The 21,268-nt window shown below is 38.6% G+C and overlaps 1 protein-coding gene across 1 annotated transcript in view; it reads left to right on the top strand.

Annotated features, from left to right (window-relative positions):
- The window catches only part of Myof (myoferlin), a 151,175-nt gene that overhangs the window by 86,015 nt on the left and 43,892 nt on the right, over positions 1-21,268 (top strand). The window contains 8 exon segments of the mRNA XM_005385818.2: positions 3,229-3,335; positions 5,585-5,777; positions 7,959-8,114; positions 11,238-11,369; positions 14,869-15,032; positions 17,445-17,559; positions 19,000-19,105; positions 20,685-20,830. Of these exon segments, the coding sequence (XP_005385875.1) occupies positions 3,229-3,335; positions 5,585-5,777; positions 7,959-8,114; positions 11,238-11,369; positions 14,869-15,032; positions 17,445-17,559; positions 19,000-19,105; positions 20,685-20,830 (1,119 nt within the window).

Raw genomic sequence — 21,268 nt, forward strand, 5'->3', positions numbered from 1 at the left:
CAAAAAGGAAAGGAGCAAGCCTCTTTTCCTCCCTTACATTGTAAGCGGGCTACCTACCCTAGGGTGGGTATAGCACTCACACCATCTCTATGCCCTCCTCTTGCACAGACTGAGGATGTTTACAAAGTGAGGACCCTGGCTCCCTGCTGAGTCACTTAGTTAAACTTCTAAACTTCTCCAGTTGACACAATGAATTAACCATTACAACATCCTAGGATGTAAACAGGTGCATTAGGGCATGTCCTCTATATCTTAGGATATAGAACTGCTGAGTCACTTAGTTAAGCTTCTAAACTTCCCAAATTGACACAATGTATCAACCATTACACACCGAAACCTATTAATATGTACAATTGATGTGTATTATATCTATAAAAATAAAAACTTAAATCAGGGCTGGTGGTACACACCTGTAATCCCAGCACTAGAGGTGAAGGCAGGAAGACTGCTGTGAGTTTGAGGCCAGCCTGAACTACATAGCAAGACCTTTTCTTCAAACACATAAATAAATAAATATTTTAAAATCATACTAATGTTGACTTTTCTAAGATCTAAAGTTTACTAAGACTGAGCCAAGGTATATAGGATCATACTTGATCTGAGATGCTGCAGAAAAATTTAAAAATAATATATTATAAAGACAATATGCAAAGATAAATATACAATTAAATTGTTTATACAGTAAAGTTGCTATTGATTTGCAATGTAGTTAAAATATTAATTTCCAAATCCTCTTCTCAAGGAAATTGATGGAGAATTAGTCACATCTCTTTTCTAATTACATTTTGAACATTCTGCAGCTTTTTTTAGTTCTTATCAGTTTTATCTCCACTGATCAAGCTGCTCTGATTCCATGCTAAACTCAAAAGGAAGATGGCTTTCTATGGCCAGGGCTTTGAGTACTCATGGTGGGGCCTCCCCCAACCTCTCCGCTGGCAAATGCTCAGTGTGACACAACAATATTGTCTAAGCTTATCTTGTACTCTCTCTGCCTAGCCCAAGAACCACCATTTCTTGAAGGGGTTCTGATTCCTTCAGTAGGGAATAGCATTTAAATAACCAGATTTGGGCACTGGAGTGCTCACTGCTACTGATACATCATTGTTTCTAGGCTGTATCCTGTGTGTGCAAGATAAGCTTGCACACACATGTACACAGACATAGATATATGCATTTATTTCTATATCTATCAATATACTAAAGGCCATTAGTTTATTAAAATAATCCCAATTCTAGGCCAATACCAAAGACTTTTTCTAGTTTTTCCTATTCTTTCTAACTGGGTGAAACCTGGTCTCCATTATCCTCATTATAGTCACTCATTTTCAAACTTAAAATTCTTATAAACAACTATGAAAAACAAGCCTTCTAGTTTAATCATAAATGATCATATGTTTATGATTATTGTTGCCTTCTTGACTAAGGTTGTCTAATCAAAATAAACTCAGATGTTACTTAGGTTAGTTCAATGTAATTTATATTACTTCTCAGAATTATAATTAGCTCCTTTCTAGAATATATAAAAACCTCAAAAAATTAAACCACCTAAAATTAAAGACCCTGTCAAGAAATGGGCAAGAGCTAGGCATGATGGCACACAGCTGTGATCCCAGCACTCAGGAGGCTGAGGCAGAAGAACCATCATAAGTTCAAGGCCAGCATGGGCTACATAGCGAATTCAAGGACAGCCTGAACTGCATAGTGAAACCTTGTCTCAAAAAGAAAGAAAGAAAGAAAGAAAGAAAGAAAGAAAGAAAGAAAGAAAGAAAGAAAGAAAGAAAGAAAGAAAGAAAGAAAGAAAGGAGAAATAAACATACTTCACAGAGGAAGAAATACAAATAGTCAACAAATAGATGAAAAAATGTTCAACATTTCTGTGTCCATTAGAGAAATGCAGATTTAAGCAGCACTAAGATTCCATCTTACTCTAGAAAGAATGGCAATCAAGAAATCAAGCAATTGGGGCTGGGGATTTAGCTCACGGCACAGCGCCTGCCTGGCAAGCGCAAGGTCGTGAGTTCAATTTCTGGTACCGGAAAAACAAACAAACAAAAAAAAACAAGAAATCAAGCAATAGCAGCGCTGTGCTGAAAAAGGAACTCTCCTACATTGTTGGTGGAAGTGTAAACTAGTACAACCATCATGAAAATCAGCATGGAGACTTCTAAGAGAATTGAAATTAGAAATTTCATGTGACCCAGTTATCTCTCTGCTACGTGTACCCCAAAGAGCTTCAATCGTACAGCTGTGATACATGCATACCAATGTTTATAGCAGCACAATTTATAACATCTAAATCCTGGAAGCAGCCTGTTTACCCATCAACAGATGACTGGATAAAGAAAGTGTGGTGTCAATATATAGTGGAATACTACCTGGCTATAAATAATGACAAATTTGAGATATTTGAAGGAAAATGGATACATCTAGAAAATATAGTGTAGAATAAAATAAATCAGGCACACAAGTTTAAATACTGTGCAGTATGTCTTATTTGAGTGAGGCAAAATAAAGACAAAGAGAATAATAAAATAGATGAGGACAAGGGGATGGATCTCCTGCAATAGGGAAGAAGTCCAAGGGAGCAAGGGTGAGGGATGAGGAGGAGGGAAAGGAGAAATAAGTGGAATAAAGATATACCATGTACAGTAACCTAATGACCCCCATGAATGTAAACAGTATGTGCCATAACATGATTGAAGCAACAAGAATGAAAATCAGGATAGGGCAATTAGAGGAGGAAGGGAGAGTGGAGGAAAGGGGACAGGGATTAGAAAAGAAGCAGCTAAGGATGTACAAGTACCGACTCCTCAAGCTGACTGTAAACCGCCTGTACTGCAAACATGTACTAATACATTTTTTTAAGGTTAGAAAAAGAAATACAATTTGATCCATTTTGTTTTAGTTTATATTCTGTTTTAGGTTTCCCTCCCCTATCCTGCCTGGTTTCTTTGTATTAATTGTTGAATATATAAAATATTTACAAGGTTTTAAAGGTCCAACTATATAAGGTTGTTCTGTTGCTTAAACATATTAGTATTTATTACAATTTGAAAAAATAAATAGTGCTAAGCTGTAGTATTATTAAATATAAAAAGTCCTCTAGATTTTCTATAATTCACTCTTTTGGGGTTATTTTCTTTCTCGGCGGTAAAAGTAAAGCCTTTGCCAGGTATAATGGTATAATGCAAAGTTACTATTTATTTCCTCTCTTTCCACATTCTTCAGCAATCGAACATAGAGGCTCTAAAATCAGGGATACAAGGTAAAATTCCTGCAAACCAGTTGGCCAAATTGTGGTTGAAGCTGATAGATGAAGTTATAGAAGACACAAGGTACAGTGATCCTATTTTCATTTCAGCATTCCCAGCCATGCCCTCCTCCATTAATTCTGACTGAAATAGGCTCTAGAATCATCTCAAGTACTTGTTTGAAAAATGAATTTGAACTGTTTGGACTTCTTAAAAGGCCTGCACTAGGTGGAGTCTCTGAGTCACCATCAGGAAAAACTCTGCTTTCTGATTTGGTGCCAATGCTAAAGTAGCCTACAGAGGCCAGGGCTTCACTCCAGGAAGCAGACCCAGGACACGGGGTGGAATGAGGGGGGAGGAAAGGAGCAAGCAGGCTTGTGCTCCTTCTTCTCGGCAATCCATGAGTGCCCTGAAGAGAGTGTCTCCTGGATCCTATATGGAATGGGGCCTGGGAGTGAAGCATTGCTTTTACCATTCAGAACAATGTCCCTAATCCATAAACATATTTTTAGAAATGTCCTTTTAACTCACTTTTTTACTAAGTGCCCAAGGAACTGTGCCCAAACTCCTGTTAGGAAAAGCCAGTAAATTTGTCTTGTGCCAGAGGATCTTTCATAGCTGCGATGTAGGAAAACAACTCAGATCTTCTGGCATTTGGAAACCAATGGGGGAAATGAGTCATTCCAAGATTACTTTAGATACTGGCTAATAAAGAGGTGGGCTGGGAAGTTCAGAAAGAAGAGCAGATTGAGTATTTTCCATAAGCAGAAGAGCCCTGGATGGTTTCTTTTCCTCTGATGCTACCCTAAATTACCCTGTCTTCTTGTGCCGCCTAGTGGTTTAGCCAGGTCATTGAAAAGGTACTGTTGGGGCACGTGTACATGTTGAGAGAATTTGAGAACTGGATCCTAGTGAAACATCTCTGAGTCTCCTCATTTTAAAGATGAGGAAAGATGAGGGCACAGAGGCCCAAGGAAGGGAAGCGATGCCTGGAGTCGGGTTTACCAGCAAAGCCCTCTTCTTCACAGTTCACAGTCAACATCTATTTACCAAAGGTCTCAAGTGTGTTTTTTGAGCTAATAGTTTTCACATATATTTTTGCCTTACAGAATCACTCTAGGACCCTAACTCTTCACATGTATTGCCATAATTATTAATGAAACAGAACAGAAACATTCACTAGTAACGTTCATGTACAAAATGCATGTGAATTTTCAGATTTGCTTAACAAAACACAGATGTATCTACTTACACTTCTGACGTCAGCTGTTTTTGAAGAATCAAGTAGGAATCTTTTTTAACTTTATCAACCGGAAATTCAGTGTTTAAGAATTCTAGGATTTCCTTCATTTAAGGAGCTGAGTGAAATTCAAGCAAGTGGAAATTCTAGGTGGGGACAATGTAAGTAGTACTTCCTGGAGTTGGTGACAGCCTCCCACTGTGGTCACAGGAGTTGTTGTAGTGAGAGGAAAGGGCTTCGGCCCCAGCTCAGCCACTCTCTGGTACCCTTTTGGATCCTGTCACTTGACTTCCAGGGTTCATTTTGAAGGGAGTCTTGACCTGTACAAGTGGTTCTTACTCCATTTGGAGCTCACTGCCCTTTTGAGAATCGGATTTGATGATGGCAGTGATGAAGATGAGGATGAGATGATGATGATGATGTTAATATTACTCAGAATTCACTGTGCAGGGGCTATATTCTCTGCCTATTAATTCACTTTTCACAGCAACCCTAAAAAGTGATATTATTTTCCCACACTTGAAGATAGGAAAACAAGAGGTTGAATAACTGATCAAGGTTATAGATTTTAAATGGTAGAACCACAATTTGACCCAAGTAGTTGCCTGCAAATCCTGTTCTTCATCATTAGGTCAGCTTACATGTCAACACAGACATATGTGCTTTTTCTTAGAGGTTACAGGGATTCCCAGATCCCATCTGTAGACTGCCTAAGATTCAAAGTCCTAAAACCAACACTTCAGCTAGATGATCTCTAATCCCCACACACACTTGACCATCATTTTGTGGATCCATACAAATATTGTAAGAAGCAAGTGAAGGGTAGGCCAGTATCTTCCAGCTGCTATTACCTCCATCTTCTTCCCAGTGACTCCATGGACGGTAGTCAGGCCTAAAGCATTACTTAGACTTTTAATCCCCTTTTCTGTTCTGCTAATGCCATACACACTCAAATGAACTTTAAATCAGGAAATTCATGTAAAATTAGTTAAGAGATTGGTGTGATTTGCAAGGTAGAAACCAAACATAATTGAACTGGAGAGTTTTGAAACTTAGAGTGTTCTTTCTTTTTCTTATCTTTTTTTTTTTTTAGATACACCTTGCCTCTCACAGAAGGAAAACCTAACATCACAATTCTTGATACTCAGATCCTAAAGTTACGGTCCAGATCTCTCTCCCAGATACATGAGGCAGCTGTGAGAATGAGGTCTGAAGCCTCAGATATGATGTCCACATTGTTAGAAATTGAGGACTGGTTTGATAAGCTAATACAACTGACTGAAGAGGTAAGAACTTTAAACCACCCAAATGTCACATGATATGCAAGAAGAATTCTGTGGAATGGTACTAAAGATAAGATGGTAAATGGACTATCTAACACATTGTCTGGGAAATCAACTGATCTGACCAGTGACAGAAATCAAGGAGTTACTTGAGCTGAGGATGACACTGGGTAATGGGGCCAAAAGCCATTGAAATCAAGGTGTCTTAGTTACTTTTCTCATTGCTAAGACTAAATACCCAACACCTACAAGTTAAGGGAGGAAAGATTTGTAGAGGTTTCATTCCATTAATGGCTGGCTCCAAGGCAGAGTGGCACATGGCAGAGAGACAACAGTTCATGGGGGGAGGGTGGACAGTGAAAGCAACAAACAAGCAGTAACACTCTTTCTGTCCCTTATATCGTACGCAGGCTACCCTCCCTATGGGTGTAGCACTCACATCCTTAATCCCAGCATTGTACCATGAATGAATCACAAACTCTAAATTCAGCCACTTCCGAAATGCCCACCCCTCCCATGACTGCATGAGGCTTTGGAGGATAGCTAGACACAAGCCATAACACAAAGCAAGAGAAGAATTTTTAGTTGGGTCCTGGAAGGGTTTCCAAAATGGGCCAATCATTGTCATTTTCCAAATGTTCCAAATGGAATATTCTGAGTGATGAAGGAGGATGGCTGTGTAGTCCAGAGCATTAAAATGTTAACTTTGATCAGGGTTGGAAAGACCTGGATTTAAATCCTAGATCTGATATGCATTACTTTGGACAGGTTGTTTGATCTATGCTTCAGTTTTCCCAGGTATAAAATGGAAATAAGCACAGTACTTACTTCATTGCACTGTTATGTGAAGACTTAAAGGAGATGAGGGGTGTAAAATGCTTAGCACAGAGCAGGACACACAGTGAGTGCTGGATAAACATTGTCATGTGATTCAGTGGACTGGAAGAACAAGGAAGCAAAAACAACCCTTTCCTGTCCTTCCAATGTTAAGGGGATAGTGTTTAAGTTCCTGTCATTACTGTAACAGAATGCCAAAGTGTGGATAATTTATAAAGAAGAGAGATTTACTTCTCACAGTTCTAGAGTCTAGGAATCCCAAGCTTGAGGAATCTGTACTTTTCAAGGGGTTTCTTGGTTCATCATCCCATAGCATAAGGCAGAAGAGCCAGAAAGGTTGATAAAGCAAGCAAGCAGGGACTGAATTTGTAACAAGCCCACTCTCATGGTAACTAACCCATTTCCTTGATAACGGAGTGAAACTATTCATGAAGACACAGCCTGCCTTTCTCCCTCCTGAACTACTTACCTCTTATTAGGCCCTACCTCCCAATAAGGTTGCACTGGGGATAAAGTTTCCAACAGATGAACCTTGAAGGACACATTCAAACCATAGCATGGTAATATGTTTTCATGTAGAAACACTTCTGAAAATACATACAGGACTCCTTGTATGTACATCTATACATTTTTCCCTTCCTCCTTTCTTTCTTTTCTTCTTTCCCTCAACCTAATTGTTCCTCCCCTTTGAGCAGTTTCTTTCCCTTTCACAATATCTATTGTACCTTTTGGGTTTTATTTACTCTTTCAGTTGTTTTGTTTTTATCTTTGTTGTTATTTTATTTTCTCTTTAAAATACAAAAAATACATACAGGCGTACAGGTAACTGTGATTTTATACTTTGCATACACTGGTATTTTCACATTTTCTTTAGTGAACTTATAACTCTTTTGGTCAGGAAAAAAGAGAGCTTTCTACAACTAAATTAATATTTTAGAATGGGCAAGTATTGGCTTATGAGACAGATACATACCAAGCAGCTTGTGAAACATATGCATGTTCTAGCCCTTTGACTGCTGCTGGTAGCTTCCTTAGCTTGAGCTAAGAGGGAGTGTTTCCTGGAACCCCCAAGAACAGATTAGGTAGAGTATCTACCAGTGATTTTTATCTGCTTCCCTTCTTCTCTCTTTTCCACTTGGTCACTTGCCATGTGTCTCCCAACCCCTCATGCTCACAGTGTGGTCCCGTGAGAATATGTGGGTCCAGGGACTTTGGGACAGACTCCTAATCACAGCATCTCTGTGCTTAGAGGAGCCCAGACAGTCCAACCTGTAACCTTGCCAGTGCCTCTGCAGTTAGACTAATCTTAAATTTGCTTTTCCTTCCCCATCCAACCTACGTGCCCAGCCGCAAAACAGTATGCCTGACGTTATCATCTGGATGATCCGGGGAGAGAAAAGACTGGCCTATGCACGAGTTCCTGCACATCAGGTTTTATACTCCACCAGTGGGGAGAAGGCATCTGGGAAATACTGTGGGAAAACCCAAACCATCTTTCTGAAGGTATATGTCTTCACCATGTGATGTGAAATATTTAAATGCAAAACTTGTGTCCTGGAGAAAGGCTTGCTTTATAATTTACTAACTGTTTAATGGTAGGGTGATTGTGATCAGTTCTAGCCCATTTAACATCTCCTTCTAGGATGATAATTCTTAGAGTTATTTGAGGTCAGTTGGCATTCATCATGGATATCTTCCTTAATGACACTGTGACATTAATACTAACATAACATTGTAACATGATGAGTTTTCTGCTTCCTTCTGATGTCTCATGCAAGGGGATGCCTTTCTTTCCTTCAATTCTAGTGAGTGTTTGGGAGGAAAGAGAAAGTGGTATACCTAGCCCGTGGAATCTATTGCTCTAGCCAAATGAGTCCTCAAATTCAAAATATTTGATAATTGCTTCCTTACGGCAGGGGTTCCGAGCATTTTGAGAGTCATAGACTCCAGTGCCTGATGAAAGCCACCAGCCTTCTCCAGAACAGTGCACACGTATCCAATATTTTGCATATACTTGGGGACTTTGTAGGACAAAGAACTTCTCTGTGTTTGCATTTGGAAAACCAAAGCAAAGATGAGGTTGGAAACACAGAAACTGGGATAGCTCCTGTCTGTATATTTTAACATTCTCTCTCTGATCAACCTCAACTTGAGCAATGAGTTGGATTTGGGGAAGAAGAATAAATATAAAGAAGAGGAAAAAGCAGTGAAGGGAGTGTGTTCTCTTAAAACAAGGAGATAGCTACTAACTTTTAATAAATGTACTCATTGCTTTTAATCAGGAGAGTATAAGTACAACCAGAAAGAGTATCTGATTTTCAAGTGTTCTTTGCAGAATAAATCTTATGTAAGATAGAACCACAATTATAATTGACCTCAGCAGTGGGTGGAAGCAAACTGATTAATAAACAAAATTTCACAGGAGGTGGGAAAGGAGATAGACAGAGGGGTGTGGTATGTGCTAGGTTTTAGTACTCAATAAATAAATAGCGAAAGCCTTTAAGAAATTGTTTTATATATTCACTGATTTTGTTAATACCTGTTATTCAGCTTAAGAAAACAATTAATTTGGTGGATGTTTTTGGCCTTGTGACCACATGATAGGTACCTTGTTTAAAAACTAATTGAGGACCTCAGAACTAATTGAAGACCCTTGTTTTTATTGGCTGCATCTATCAATATTTGATATAATATAAACTAAAATAAAATTTAAAATATTTATTAGTTTATTTCACAATGACAGTAATTGAGACTGAGGGCATACTTCAGTGACAGAGTACTTGCCTAGCATGCAGGAAGCCCTGGGTTTAATCTCCACCACCACAAAGCAAACAGACAAAACACCAATAACAGTAACAAACTCATCACTTGTTAACATAAATCACATATTTTTATAAAATAGGACTGTATTTTCTATAAAACAAACAACAGAATGGTGGTGTTTCATGTTTAAAAACTTCTTCAATGTCTTGCCTAATAGAAATATAACTGTATTCTTGTATCTATTTGTGCATTTAAGCTGATGGGCTACATTATTTGGTTGAAGTATATGAAGAGAATCTGGCCTCATATAGAAATGCTATTTGGAAAAGAAAGAGTATCTTTTCCAATAATTGTGGATATTCATCTTTGCTGTAACACCAAAGTCAAGTTGTAGATTGAATTTAAAACTCCATCAATGAATTTTTCATATTCAGTTACATAAAAATCCATTAGTCTTTCTTAAATTTTGAGTGGCTATTTTATCCATGCATATTTTGTAACATCAAGCATGGTCACTGGGAATAAATTCCTCATGTTGGCATATTTCATTGTACAGTGTGAAACAGACTGGGAAAAAATCACATTTATCTTATCAGAAAAGTCTTTATGTATTAGAAAACTCTCAAACTCACTGTGATAGATACAAGTTTCCCAAAACTACAATTTTTTTCCTCTAAAGCTGGAATTTTGTCATTGGTAACAAATATAGTTTTTTTCCTTGTAGTGATATGCTACTTTGTTTATGCTCAAGAAAATGTCTGCTCCATTCCAAATCTAATTTGCCTATCAATTGCTATTCTAAGTAAAAATATTTCATTGAAAACTACAGTTCAGTTCACAACTCAAAAGATTGTTCAAGCTGGACATGGTAGCACACACTTGTAATCTCAGCAATAGAGAGGCTGAGGCAGGAGGATCACCACAAGTTTGAGGCCAGCCTAGGCTACGTAATGAGTTCAAGACTAGCCTGAACTATACAGCAAAACTCTGTCTCAAAAACTAAAAATCGGGGCTGAGGATTTAGCTCAGTGGCAGAGTGCCTGCCTGGCAAGCACAACGTCGTGAGTTTGATTCCTGGTACCAGAAAAAAAAAAAAAAAAAAACTAAAAATCAGAAAAAAGGATTGTTCAAGAGCTTTTCTCAAGACAACTATCATACACTAATGTGTACCTGAGGTACTTTGTGCATACTTTTCATTTCATCATACTAAGTATTAAGGCATAAATATATTAAAAATTATTATTAGCCTTATTAAATTTCAACCCTAAAATTACTAGCCTTGTTAAATCTCAAAACCTTATTAAATCTCAACCCTTGGGGTTAAGATTTAATAAGGCTAGTAATTTTTACTAAACTTTTTTAACTTGGTAAATTTTTCAGGTTTTAAAAGAATTTAAAAGCATTCTTTAGTAAAGCCAGAAATTCATTTTCTTTACTTGAGAGTACATAGACACTATGCCCATTACTGTCATACCCTTAGGTACAGTTTGGTGTCACCATCTTGATTCCTGCTGCATTGCCAGCTTTATCCATTGCTACTTTTGCATCATTAGTGCAAGTGTCAGTACCATTAAGAAGATAAATATTATGCTAGTCCTAAAATGAAAATAGTTTTGACCTTGTGCACCTCCTGAATAGGTCTGAGGGACAGGTAAAAATCTATGAGTTATACCTTGAGATCCACTGCTTTAACTGTTATTTTAATCTATTGTGGGGTCATTTGGAAATATTTTAACTACAGTGAACATAAAATTAGACTGGTGAAAGCAACAATTAAATGATTAGTCTGCTTTTGACTTTAGCATAATGTCACAGTCCATGTGGTGTCCAGTGTGATGCAATGTGTTATTTTTCATCTCACAGTATCCACAGGAAAAAACTAATGGGTCCAGGGTACCTGCACAATTGCGAGTGAACATCTGGCTGGGCTTAAGTGCTGTTGAGAAGAAATTCAATAGCTTTGCAGAAGGAAATTTCACCGTCTTTGCTGAAATGGTACATTTAATAATGTTACTGTCTTTTTCTTTTTGGTGAGGGAGACATTTTGTGTTAATTTTAGGGAAAATATTCACATATGAGAAATAAACAAAGTTGCTACCACATATAATCCATTCCAATGATCTAAATTTAAGAGGCCAGGTCACAGTGGTGAGCCTATGGGATGTCTGCCGCAGCTGTCTCTTTGTTACCATTGAAAGTGCTAAAAGGTTCACCGTCACTAAGATGATCCTTGAGAAGTTTGTCTATATTGGAACACCACAAATGGTTATCAGTTTTGTGTGGTAATTCTAGCCAGCAATACTGGTGTTCTTCCAGTTCTTGGCACAAAAATTCAGTAATAGCAAGTCACATTGTCCCTGATGGTGGGACACTAAGAGTAAACACTCACTTACACCAACTCAGGAAAAGAAACATTTAAGATGTTCAGAGCTTGAGAAGTTTGCTTGGGGTGGGGATCCTTAAATCACAGAAGATCCACTGCACACTTACAAGAGTCCTCAGGTGCTTATGGGCAAGAAAATTCTACCTGAATACTTGAAAAATAGCAAAGATAAGTAGAGCCTTCACTGAATTTTAAACCCACATCACTAATTAAAATTCTCATTATAACGAAAACAATTTTTATAAACTTTTATCACAAAAAGAATTATTTTGATTCCTTCATACACCACTTTTAACTCAAAGTGCTTATGATTTAAATTTACTGGATGTATTTGGAGGGTTCTTCTGATAATTTTCAGATGAACATCATTCAGCAAATAGGACTTCATGTTCAAATAAAGAAGATTGTTTTCATTCTAGCTAATCTCTCAATGTGTTCCTGGCTCAGGATTGTAGCTCTGATCTGCTTGCCAGGCGAAAGAACTCATAGCCATGTTTTATTTTTACCTTTTGCTTATTCAGTGAGGCCTGGCACATAGTAGGTCCCTAAAAATACTTATTGAGTATTTATGATGAGGATGATGAAGACACCAAGCCTTGTCTTCAAGGGTCTCACAGTCTATTGCAATTATTGTAAAACTGAGTCTCTGGTTGAACATGCAGGCTCCCAGGGTCATCCTGGGGATTCTGATTTCATGTCTGAGTTAGGAATTAACACCAGAGGTGATTCTACTTTGGGTAGATGGATATGGGCATCTGTGGCCACTTTAAGAAATAATGGAAACATATGAGACACACAAGTCCTTACAGCTCAGACCTGGAAGTGCTGTTGGAGATAAATAGAGGCTGTGCTGGTAGCCGCTGGGAAGGTCCTGAGTAGAGGATGTTGATATACAGCCACACGGACAGTGCAAAGTAGGGGAATCAGCATACATGCAAGAGAGGCTGGCTCCTACTTTCCTGTTGGATCCCTTGGCATCCACCTGCCGTCCAGCTCTGTGGCTGGGACTAAGCCTGGAGGAACACCCCTAACCAAGAGTCAACCAGCCTAGGGCTTCTTTCCACTCTTTCCCATTTCCAGACCCTTCTTTTCATAGAGCTGAGCTCAACCTTCAACTCATGTAGGGGAGGATCCACCTATTTTAGTTTCTCTGGATTCTCATGACCTGTGAGGACTGGCACATTAATAGAGATAATGGGAATTTTACTAGTTCTTGCCTTCATGGGCTCATACCAGACTTGGTTCTCTGTAAAAATTTCTCCTGAAAATTTCTAGGGGACTTTTGGTGTTTCATGTGTGCTTATTCACATACTTTTTCTTACTATCATGCCTCTGCTGCTGCAGGCTAAAGGCCACAGTCCTCAAAGACACTTAATAACCTCCATTTCTGCTGTTACTGACACCTTTTCGTCCACATTGAAGTACTCGCTTAGATTTTACTATTTTACTGGGACCATGCTGGTTTCAAAGCAGAAGCAATAGGAAAGCCTTGTTCCTCCATTCTCTGCCCTTGTCACACGCTCTTAAGTCTCATTGCGCTTGGTAACAACAGCTCCTTTAGCTTCTGCCTAAAGCTTGTCTCCCTTCCAGGCTCAGAGGCAATATCTGAGACAACACTACAGTGTTCCTAGTGTGTGTGCTTGTTCCTGTTTTCCTAAAAGACCCTTACTCAAATTGCTTCCCTTCTCCTTCAGCCAAAAACTTTTCTAGGGTTTACGCTAACCATCTTCTTGGTTGAATCATCATCAGACAAATGGAAGTTCCAGTTTGGGACTAAATAGGGACACCTACCACGCTGACAAATCTCAACTCTTTCCGTGAATGTGAGTGTGAAGAGCAGACACCATAGATTTAGAAACTCTTAGGAAGGAGTGCTCTGTAAATCAGTGTCTGCCATTGCCACTAAACCTTCTTCCCAGAAAGGACTCAGTCTACCTGCCACACTTCAGAGAGGATTAAGGCTCAGAATTTTCAGGCCCCAAAAGGGCTAGATGCTAAAAGACCATTGGGTTTCAGATGTATTCTTTGTGGACTGCCTAGGAAATACACATCACTTATACATTATTGTTTTTTACTATTATGTTTAATTCTCTTTAATGGTTTGATCAATCTTGCATTCTTGTGTCTGGCAATCTGAACAACTTCATTGAAGATAACAATATGTAATATAACAACTACTGTTAAGTTCTTTTTTCTGTTTTGTTTTTGTTTTTGTTTTTCTTCCGGTACCAGGAATCTAACTCATGACCTTGTGCTTGCCAGGCTGGCCCTGTGCCACTGAGCTAAATCCCCAGCCCCCACCCCCCGCTGTTAACTTCTATCATTTTGTTTTGAAACCCTGTATCATTTTTATTATTTTTGTGTTGTTTTTTGTTTGTCTATGTTGTTGTGGTTTTTGGTTTTGGGTTTTTTTTTGTTGTTTTTTTTTTTTTTTTGGTCTTTTTTGAGACAGGGTCTTGCTATGCAAGTCAGGCTGGCCTTGAGCTTACTTTGTAGCCTAGGCTGGCCTCGAACTCACAACGATCCTCCTGCCTCAGCCTCCCAAGTGCTGGGATTACAGGCGTGCACCACCATGCCCTGCTTGTTATTGTTTTTTGTTGTTGTTGCTATTGGTTTTTTAAATTCCCTTTAAAATAAAAAAGATTCCTGTTCAAAAAAATTTATATATTACTTCTGTGGGTAAATGTGCCCCAAGTTCTAAACAGTTAATTTACAAACTTTATGAAATCTGCACATTCATAAATTGAGGACTTTCATAGGTGTTTAGAAGATACGGTTCAGGGAACTGTTTGGAGTTATTCAAAATAATGACAGAAAGAACTAGCATTATGTATCATTGTTTACAGAGCATATTCACAATTTGCTAACTTGAACTCCAGAATAACTCCATAAGAGAGGTGGTATTGTCCCCAGTTTACAGACAATAACATTGAATCTTAGAAAGGCAAATGACTTATCCAAAGTTGCACAATCAACAACACCCCAAGTTTGTAAAACCTTTTCACTTTCTATGGTTATCTAGCCTAAGTCCTAGATGAATTTGAAAATCTATGGACTGACTATTTCTGGCTCTCTGACGGTGTTTCTCTCATTTCATTTGTTTCTTGGTAGTATGAAAACCAAGCTCTCATGTTTGGAAAATGGGGCACCTCTGGACTAGTGAGACGTCATAAGTTTTCTGATGTCACAGGAAAAATAAAGCTCAAGAGGGAATTCTTTTTGCCTCCAAAAGGCTGGGAATGGGAAGGAGATTGGATAGTTGATCCTGAAAGAAGGTAAGCTTTTCATTCTCAGAGAAAAAGAATATGACAATGAAGCATATCTTAGAATTTTCTAAATGGATTGTCTTCACTGTCATTCTTGATAATATCTATATAATACCATAGAAATTCATAGAAAGTTGAAAGATGTCATCAGTATCCCATAAGGCAGATAACTATAAATAGCACCTGATAACTGGCAATTACTGAGAATTTATTATGTATGAATGTGCCAAGCTGTGTGCTGAGCATAGTATCATCTTATTTAATCTTAACTACAGCTCTACCAGACAAATAGTGGCAAGTGTTATACGGGTCTCCACCAAGCCTGGTGCCTCACTCTTCTAACCTCAGCACTTGTGAGGCTTACATAGGGGATTACTATGAAATGGGGGCATCCCGGGCTACATAGGTCAAGGCTAGTCTCAACTATATAGTGAGACCTTTCTCAAAAGCAAAACAGAAAAAGAGTATTATGTGGGTTTGATATTTTATCCTGTTGTATTAAGAAGGCTGACTGCCACAGTTTCATGAATGCTGGCTGGAGACATGTGACTCCTGGTTCAGAGAAAAGGACCTTATTGCTCACAGTAATGCAATAGCAGAGCCTAACATTTGCTCTCGTTCCCCGTACCCCAGGCCCCACAAGGTGACATGATCAGGGCTGGACAATCTTTGCACTTGCAGTGAGTTACACTGTAGCAGAGGAAGGTGGACTTTAGGAAACCCAAATCTCTTATAATGGGCAGTGAGCACTCTGGCACTTTGCTCTGGAGAGAGACACTCTCTCTGCCTTCCAAGACTGTTCCCATAAGAACACCCATAGCAAAGACAATCAGTGCCTAAACTGGCACGCAAGAGACTCAGGGATAAATTACCTCTCAACAAGACAATATTATCTCCACTTTGCAAATGAGGGAACTGAGATGTGGAGAGATTAAGCTACTTGTCCAAAGACAACTAAGCCTGTAAATTGTATGGCCACGGCTGAAACCTAAGTCTAGCCAGGACATCCAAACAAGCACTCAACTATTCTGCTGGAACATCTGCAAATAATGTAGAGGGTACACTTTCAAAAGGTGAATTACATGGTATATGGATTATATCTCAAAAGCTATTACTCAAAAAAAGAGAAACAAACACTAGAAGGAGATAAGTGTGTTCCCCCCGGAGCTGGGGAAGCTAAAGCCTGGTTTCTAAGTGCTGCCAACAGCACCAGAAGCAGAGCTCCCTCCTCTCACCACTGCATAACGGTACACTGGAGTTTGGAAGAGACAAACTTGGTGAGTTAGATTTTAAGGCCCCTGACTAGAGTTTAGCCTCTCTGGCATTTGTTTCCTATCACTACGTAGACATTAAAGGAGAAGAGAAGTGAGTATGAGGGTCTGATAAGACCCAGTGCTTGTACATCATGACTTTGGATCCACAACAGCTCATGCGGAGGGAGTTGGATCAGAAAGGAAATTTACTAGGGTTTGGGTTAGACACAAGCGAGGAAGACGTGAGGACAGGGAAAAGTAGGGGGAGATGTGATTAGCAAAGCAAAAGGTCAAAGCGTGTCAGAGCTGGATGAATCCTAGAGTCAGGTGGCAGCCAGGGTTTTTGTTCTTCTCTGGAGCCCAGAAAACGATGGACAAGCTCAATTTATATGAACAGTTGAGAAGATTTATTTTTTGATACCTTTCCAGTGCTTCATTCTAGGGGAAGATGCATGAGGGAAGAGATGTAGAGATGGTAAAAGAACCCTCGTTTGAATGGGTCTTGACAGGAGAATTAAGTCAAGGTTAGAACCTGTGTATTTTCCTCTGTGGGTTTTCAAATCCAAGTGGAAAACTGGCAAGCCGCAGTCAGTATTTCTCAAGTACCCAACTGGAGTTTGAAGTCTTAAATGACATTGCTTGGCTGTCTGCCTAGAAACCATCCAGAACATTTGAACCTCCCTTCCGTGTGGGTTGCACAGACCAAGCAACCCATTAGTAGACATTTTCACACTTGGCTTGGTGAGTTGGCCTCCACTGCATCTTTTACATAGGAGGGCTACAGAGGCATTGGTTCCCTATTCTTTGAACTGTTAGCCGAGAGTTTTGCTAGACAGACTCTGAACAGCCCTTTACTGAGACAAATATGACAGAAGCGCTATTCCCCCTACAAAGCTGCCTACAAGACTGTTCCTCTGCCCCCACCCTCACTACAGAAAAAGACCAACCTCGCCGATTAGAAGTGCTCTCTATAATTTATATCTAATTGCTCCAGCAGGCCCTTTCTCAAAGCAATGCCAAAACCTGTTGGTAGAAAGAGGGGTTTGGTGTCCAGTAGGAGAGAACTAATACTTTTCCCAGGGTCCAGGTGCCTCCCAGTCATTAGAAAGAGCGGAGGTTGCTGGTAGCCATTTCTCCTCAGGTAACCATAGCCCTCACTCACCTGCAGCTTGTTGACTGAGGCAGACGCAGGCCACACAGAGTTCACGGATGAAGTCTATCAGAATGAGAGTCGCTACCCTGGGGGCGAGTGGAAATCAGCTGAGGATACCTACACTGATGCGGTGAGAAACCTGCTCTTGAGAGTACCCTTCCTGTGTCATCTCTGAATCACGATCTTCTGGAAGCCTACCACCACCCACTCTCCTACTTCTGTTCCAAATAACTTTCCATTCACAACTTAGGCCACATAAAAACATAATTACTACATCCCTAAAAGGAAAATGGGTCCATGCAACTGGATGTTGCTGCAGGGTAAAGCTTAAAGTAGGCAACTTTTCTACTTTTTTAAGGTAAATATTTATTATCGAACTAGTTTTTAAGATCATAAAAAATGGAAGGCGCATGCTCTTTAAAATTCCAAATAAAACACATGAAAAGCAATTCTGAAAGATAAGCATTAATAGTTTTATGTTCATATACAAGTACATAACTTCTTTCTTTCTCAGCTGAGCAGAATTATGTTGCACGTATGTTTCTACAACTTGTAGTTTTCATCCAATAATGCATCTTGGACATTTTTTGATAGCAATATGTATAGACAGCTCTATGAGTCTTTAAAAAATGCCTGCAGAGTATTTTTTACATGTACCTACTATAATTTACTTAACTAATTTTATAGATATTTAACTAATTTTATAGATATTTATCTCCTGGTTTGGAGAGTTGTTGTTGTTTGTTGTTATGTCACTTTTTTATAAGCAAAATGACAATGAACATTTTACACATACATGTTTATTCACTGTGGTAATTTATGGCTAGGAAAGATCCTTGGATTTGCTCAGTCAAAATTTAAACTCATATAAAATTTTGATAAATATTGCCAAATTTCTTTTCAAAGAGGTCTATGAATTTCTATTTCCATCATGTTGTGTGAGAAGACTTTTTGCCTGAACACTTAGCATCCCCATTGTATTATCTTTGTCAGTACATGAACAAGAAGTATCCTGTCATTATTTCAATTTCCACTTCTTAATTTAAAGTGAAGCTGATTTTTTTTATGTTTACAGGTCCCCTCTATTCCCTTTATTTATTAATTTTCTTTTCATAACTCTGCTTTTATGTAAATTTAAGCCTATATTTTGTATAAACTTTGCTCAATCTTACATAATTAGCATTACAAACCTCTAATAGCATTTCCCAATACTTGAAAGCATGTGTTTTTAATATTTGATCCGTTCTCTGTTGGGTTATTTCCTGTGTAGTCCCTCATAAATATAAGTTGCACATTTCATAGTATGAAGTTGAACCATATATTTAATCACTTTGTCCTACAAAAAAAGCAATTTCACAGGTTAAATCTAAACCCTAGTAGTAAAAAACAAAAGCTAGTTTTAAAAAATCAATTTTTATTGATTTTTGTACATAAAATTAGACTTTTTCTTACCAAAATGTGTGTCTTAGTAGCTGTGTAAACCTTGGACACCATTCTTACACATGAAGAAACTTTCCTCAGTTTTGTATCCTGGACTCATTAACCCCTATGTCTTTCTTTCTTTCTTAAGAACGGTGATAAAGCGGCATCACCCAGCGAGTTGACTTGTCCACCAGGTTGGGAGTGGGAAGATGATGCATGGGTATATGACATAAATAGAGCTGTGGATGAAAAAGGTAGTGTTTCATATCTGTTACCTGACTATGAGCTCTGCAGCCGGGCCTTGGTTAACACAGTACAGCTCCTTGGTAGGAAAAGTCTATGACAACTAGGTCAGATGGTGTCACCCATGACTATTCATATGTACCAGCTGAAGCACAAGTAAATACTTTAACAAGTCCTTTTGGGGATGTGAAGAGTGGAAAATAGCAAGTATATGGGACCAACTATTTGGGCTTTGAGATATTTGGAGATCCAGAAAGAGAGTTTAAGAGAGATCTAGCTTCTCTAGTGCAATTATACCCCATAATCTCCCAGGGAGCATCATTTCCTAGCTCAGAAAGGAGAATTGTAAATGTCTTTGAAATCTTATTTAACAATAATGTAGATTACTGACGTAGTTTCTGTTAGCAATGGTATTCATCTTTGTCTATGAATAGTAATCTGAACTGAAATAATTTATAACATCTGAAGTTGTCAAAGACAAAATCTGACTTTTTTCTTATAAGAGGGAATAGTACATAGAAAACACCAACACTGGGGCTGGGGATTTAGCTCAGCGGCAAAGCGCCTGCCTGGCAAGCGCAAGGTCGTGAGTTCGGTTCCCGGTACCGGAGAAAAACCAAAAAAAAAAAAAAAAAAAAAAAAAAAAAAAAGAAAACACCAACACTGACACAGAAGATTTCAAATCAACCTCAGTGCACACACTGTCTTATAATAATAATACCACTGATTGAGCAATAACTATATGCTAAGCATGGCCCTAGTGTTTTTCATCCACTATTTTGATTATCTTTAAGAAGTCCTATAGAAAGATATATTTTACCTTTGTAGTGGAAAAATTGAGGCATGGACAAGTTTACCAACTTGCAGGACATTTATTTATTTATTTTTTACATTTATTTATTTAAAAAAGAACCAGTATGTGGTGGTGTTGGAATTGAACATGGGCCTGCGACTACACACCCACCCCCTGACTCACTGTCCCATTCTGCCCCTTGTGCTGTGCTTCAGTCTTAGATTCACTCAGTTATCATGAGTGACAGGGGGCAGAAAGGTAAAGGAGAACCTTACTGCCACAAAAACGCTTTCTGAGGAGGGATCTAGGGAATGAGGCTGTATTTAGTTTGACTAAAGTACAACAAAGTAAAAGGAGCAATATAATTTGAGTATCTCTTACCCAAAATGCTTGGGATCAGATGTGTTCAATTTTGGAATTTTTTTATGTTGGAATATTTATATATATGTAATGAGCTAGCTTGGAGATATGTAAACACAAAATTCATTTAGGTTTCCTATATGTTTCATGCATATAACCCAAAGGTAATTTTATACAATATTTTTAGTGCCCCTTCATTTTGACTGTCTAATTGCATAAGGTCAGGTGTGGAATTATTTGTGGCAATATTGCACTCAAACACCTTTAGATTTTGGAGTGCTTTGGATTTCAAGTTTTCAGATAAGGGATGCTCCACCTGTAAGTCATGATAGTAGATATTTGCAGGCCGTGAGAAAGACTAAATTTTATCTAGAATGTTATTTACTGGTCTGGAAAATGCACCTTTTTTGGGTAACTGTTCACAAATCCTGTTCCAGGTTGGGAGTATGGAATTACCATCCCTCCAGACAATAAGCCTAAGTCTTGGGTTGCAGCAGAGAAAATGTATCACACTCATAGACGGCGAAGGCTGGTCCGGAAACGCAAGAAAGATTTAACACAAGCACCTTCAAGTACTGCAAGGGTAAGAGGAACAGTAGAGTTCGACTTAAGGAGATATTTTCTAGAACTATTTGCAAATCAAGGGCTTAATCCTGTTCCCAGAGGTTATCAAAGCCTACACACTGCTACCACCATCATGACCATCACCTGGGGAACTTGTGAGAAGTATTTCTTTGTTTCTTCACCTCAGTCCTATTGATTTAGAAATTCTGGGAATGGCCCCAGCAATCTGTATTTCAATAAGGCCTCCTTGGGATTCTGAAGCAGGTTAAATGTTAGAACAACTATAGAGGTAGTAAGAGATCACTGCAATTATTTGGATAGATAATATATCAATGGCAATGCCTTGGAACTCAGAATGAGATACAGATTGGGCTGGCTTTCTTTCTTACCTGAAAAATGAAGACAACTCTTATCTAATTAAGATGTTGTAAGACTTTAAATGCAATAATAAATTAAG

The sequence above is a fragment of the Chinchilla lanigera genome, unplaced genomic scaffold (genome assembly GCF_000276665.1).
Source record: "Chinchilla lanigera isolate Chin_1 unplaced genomic scaffold, ChiLan1.0 scaffold00024, whole genome shotgun sequence".
Lineage (NCBI taxonomy): Eukaryota > Metazoa > Chordata > Mammalia > Rodentia > Chinchillidae > Chinchilla > Chinchilla lanigera.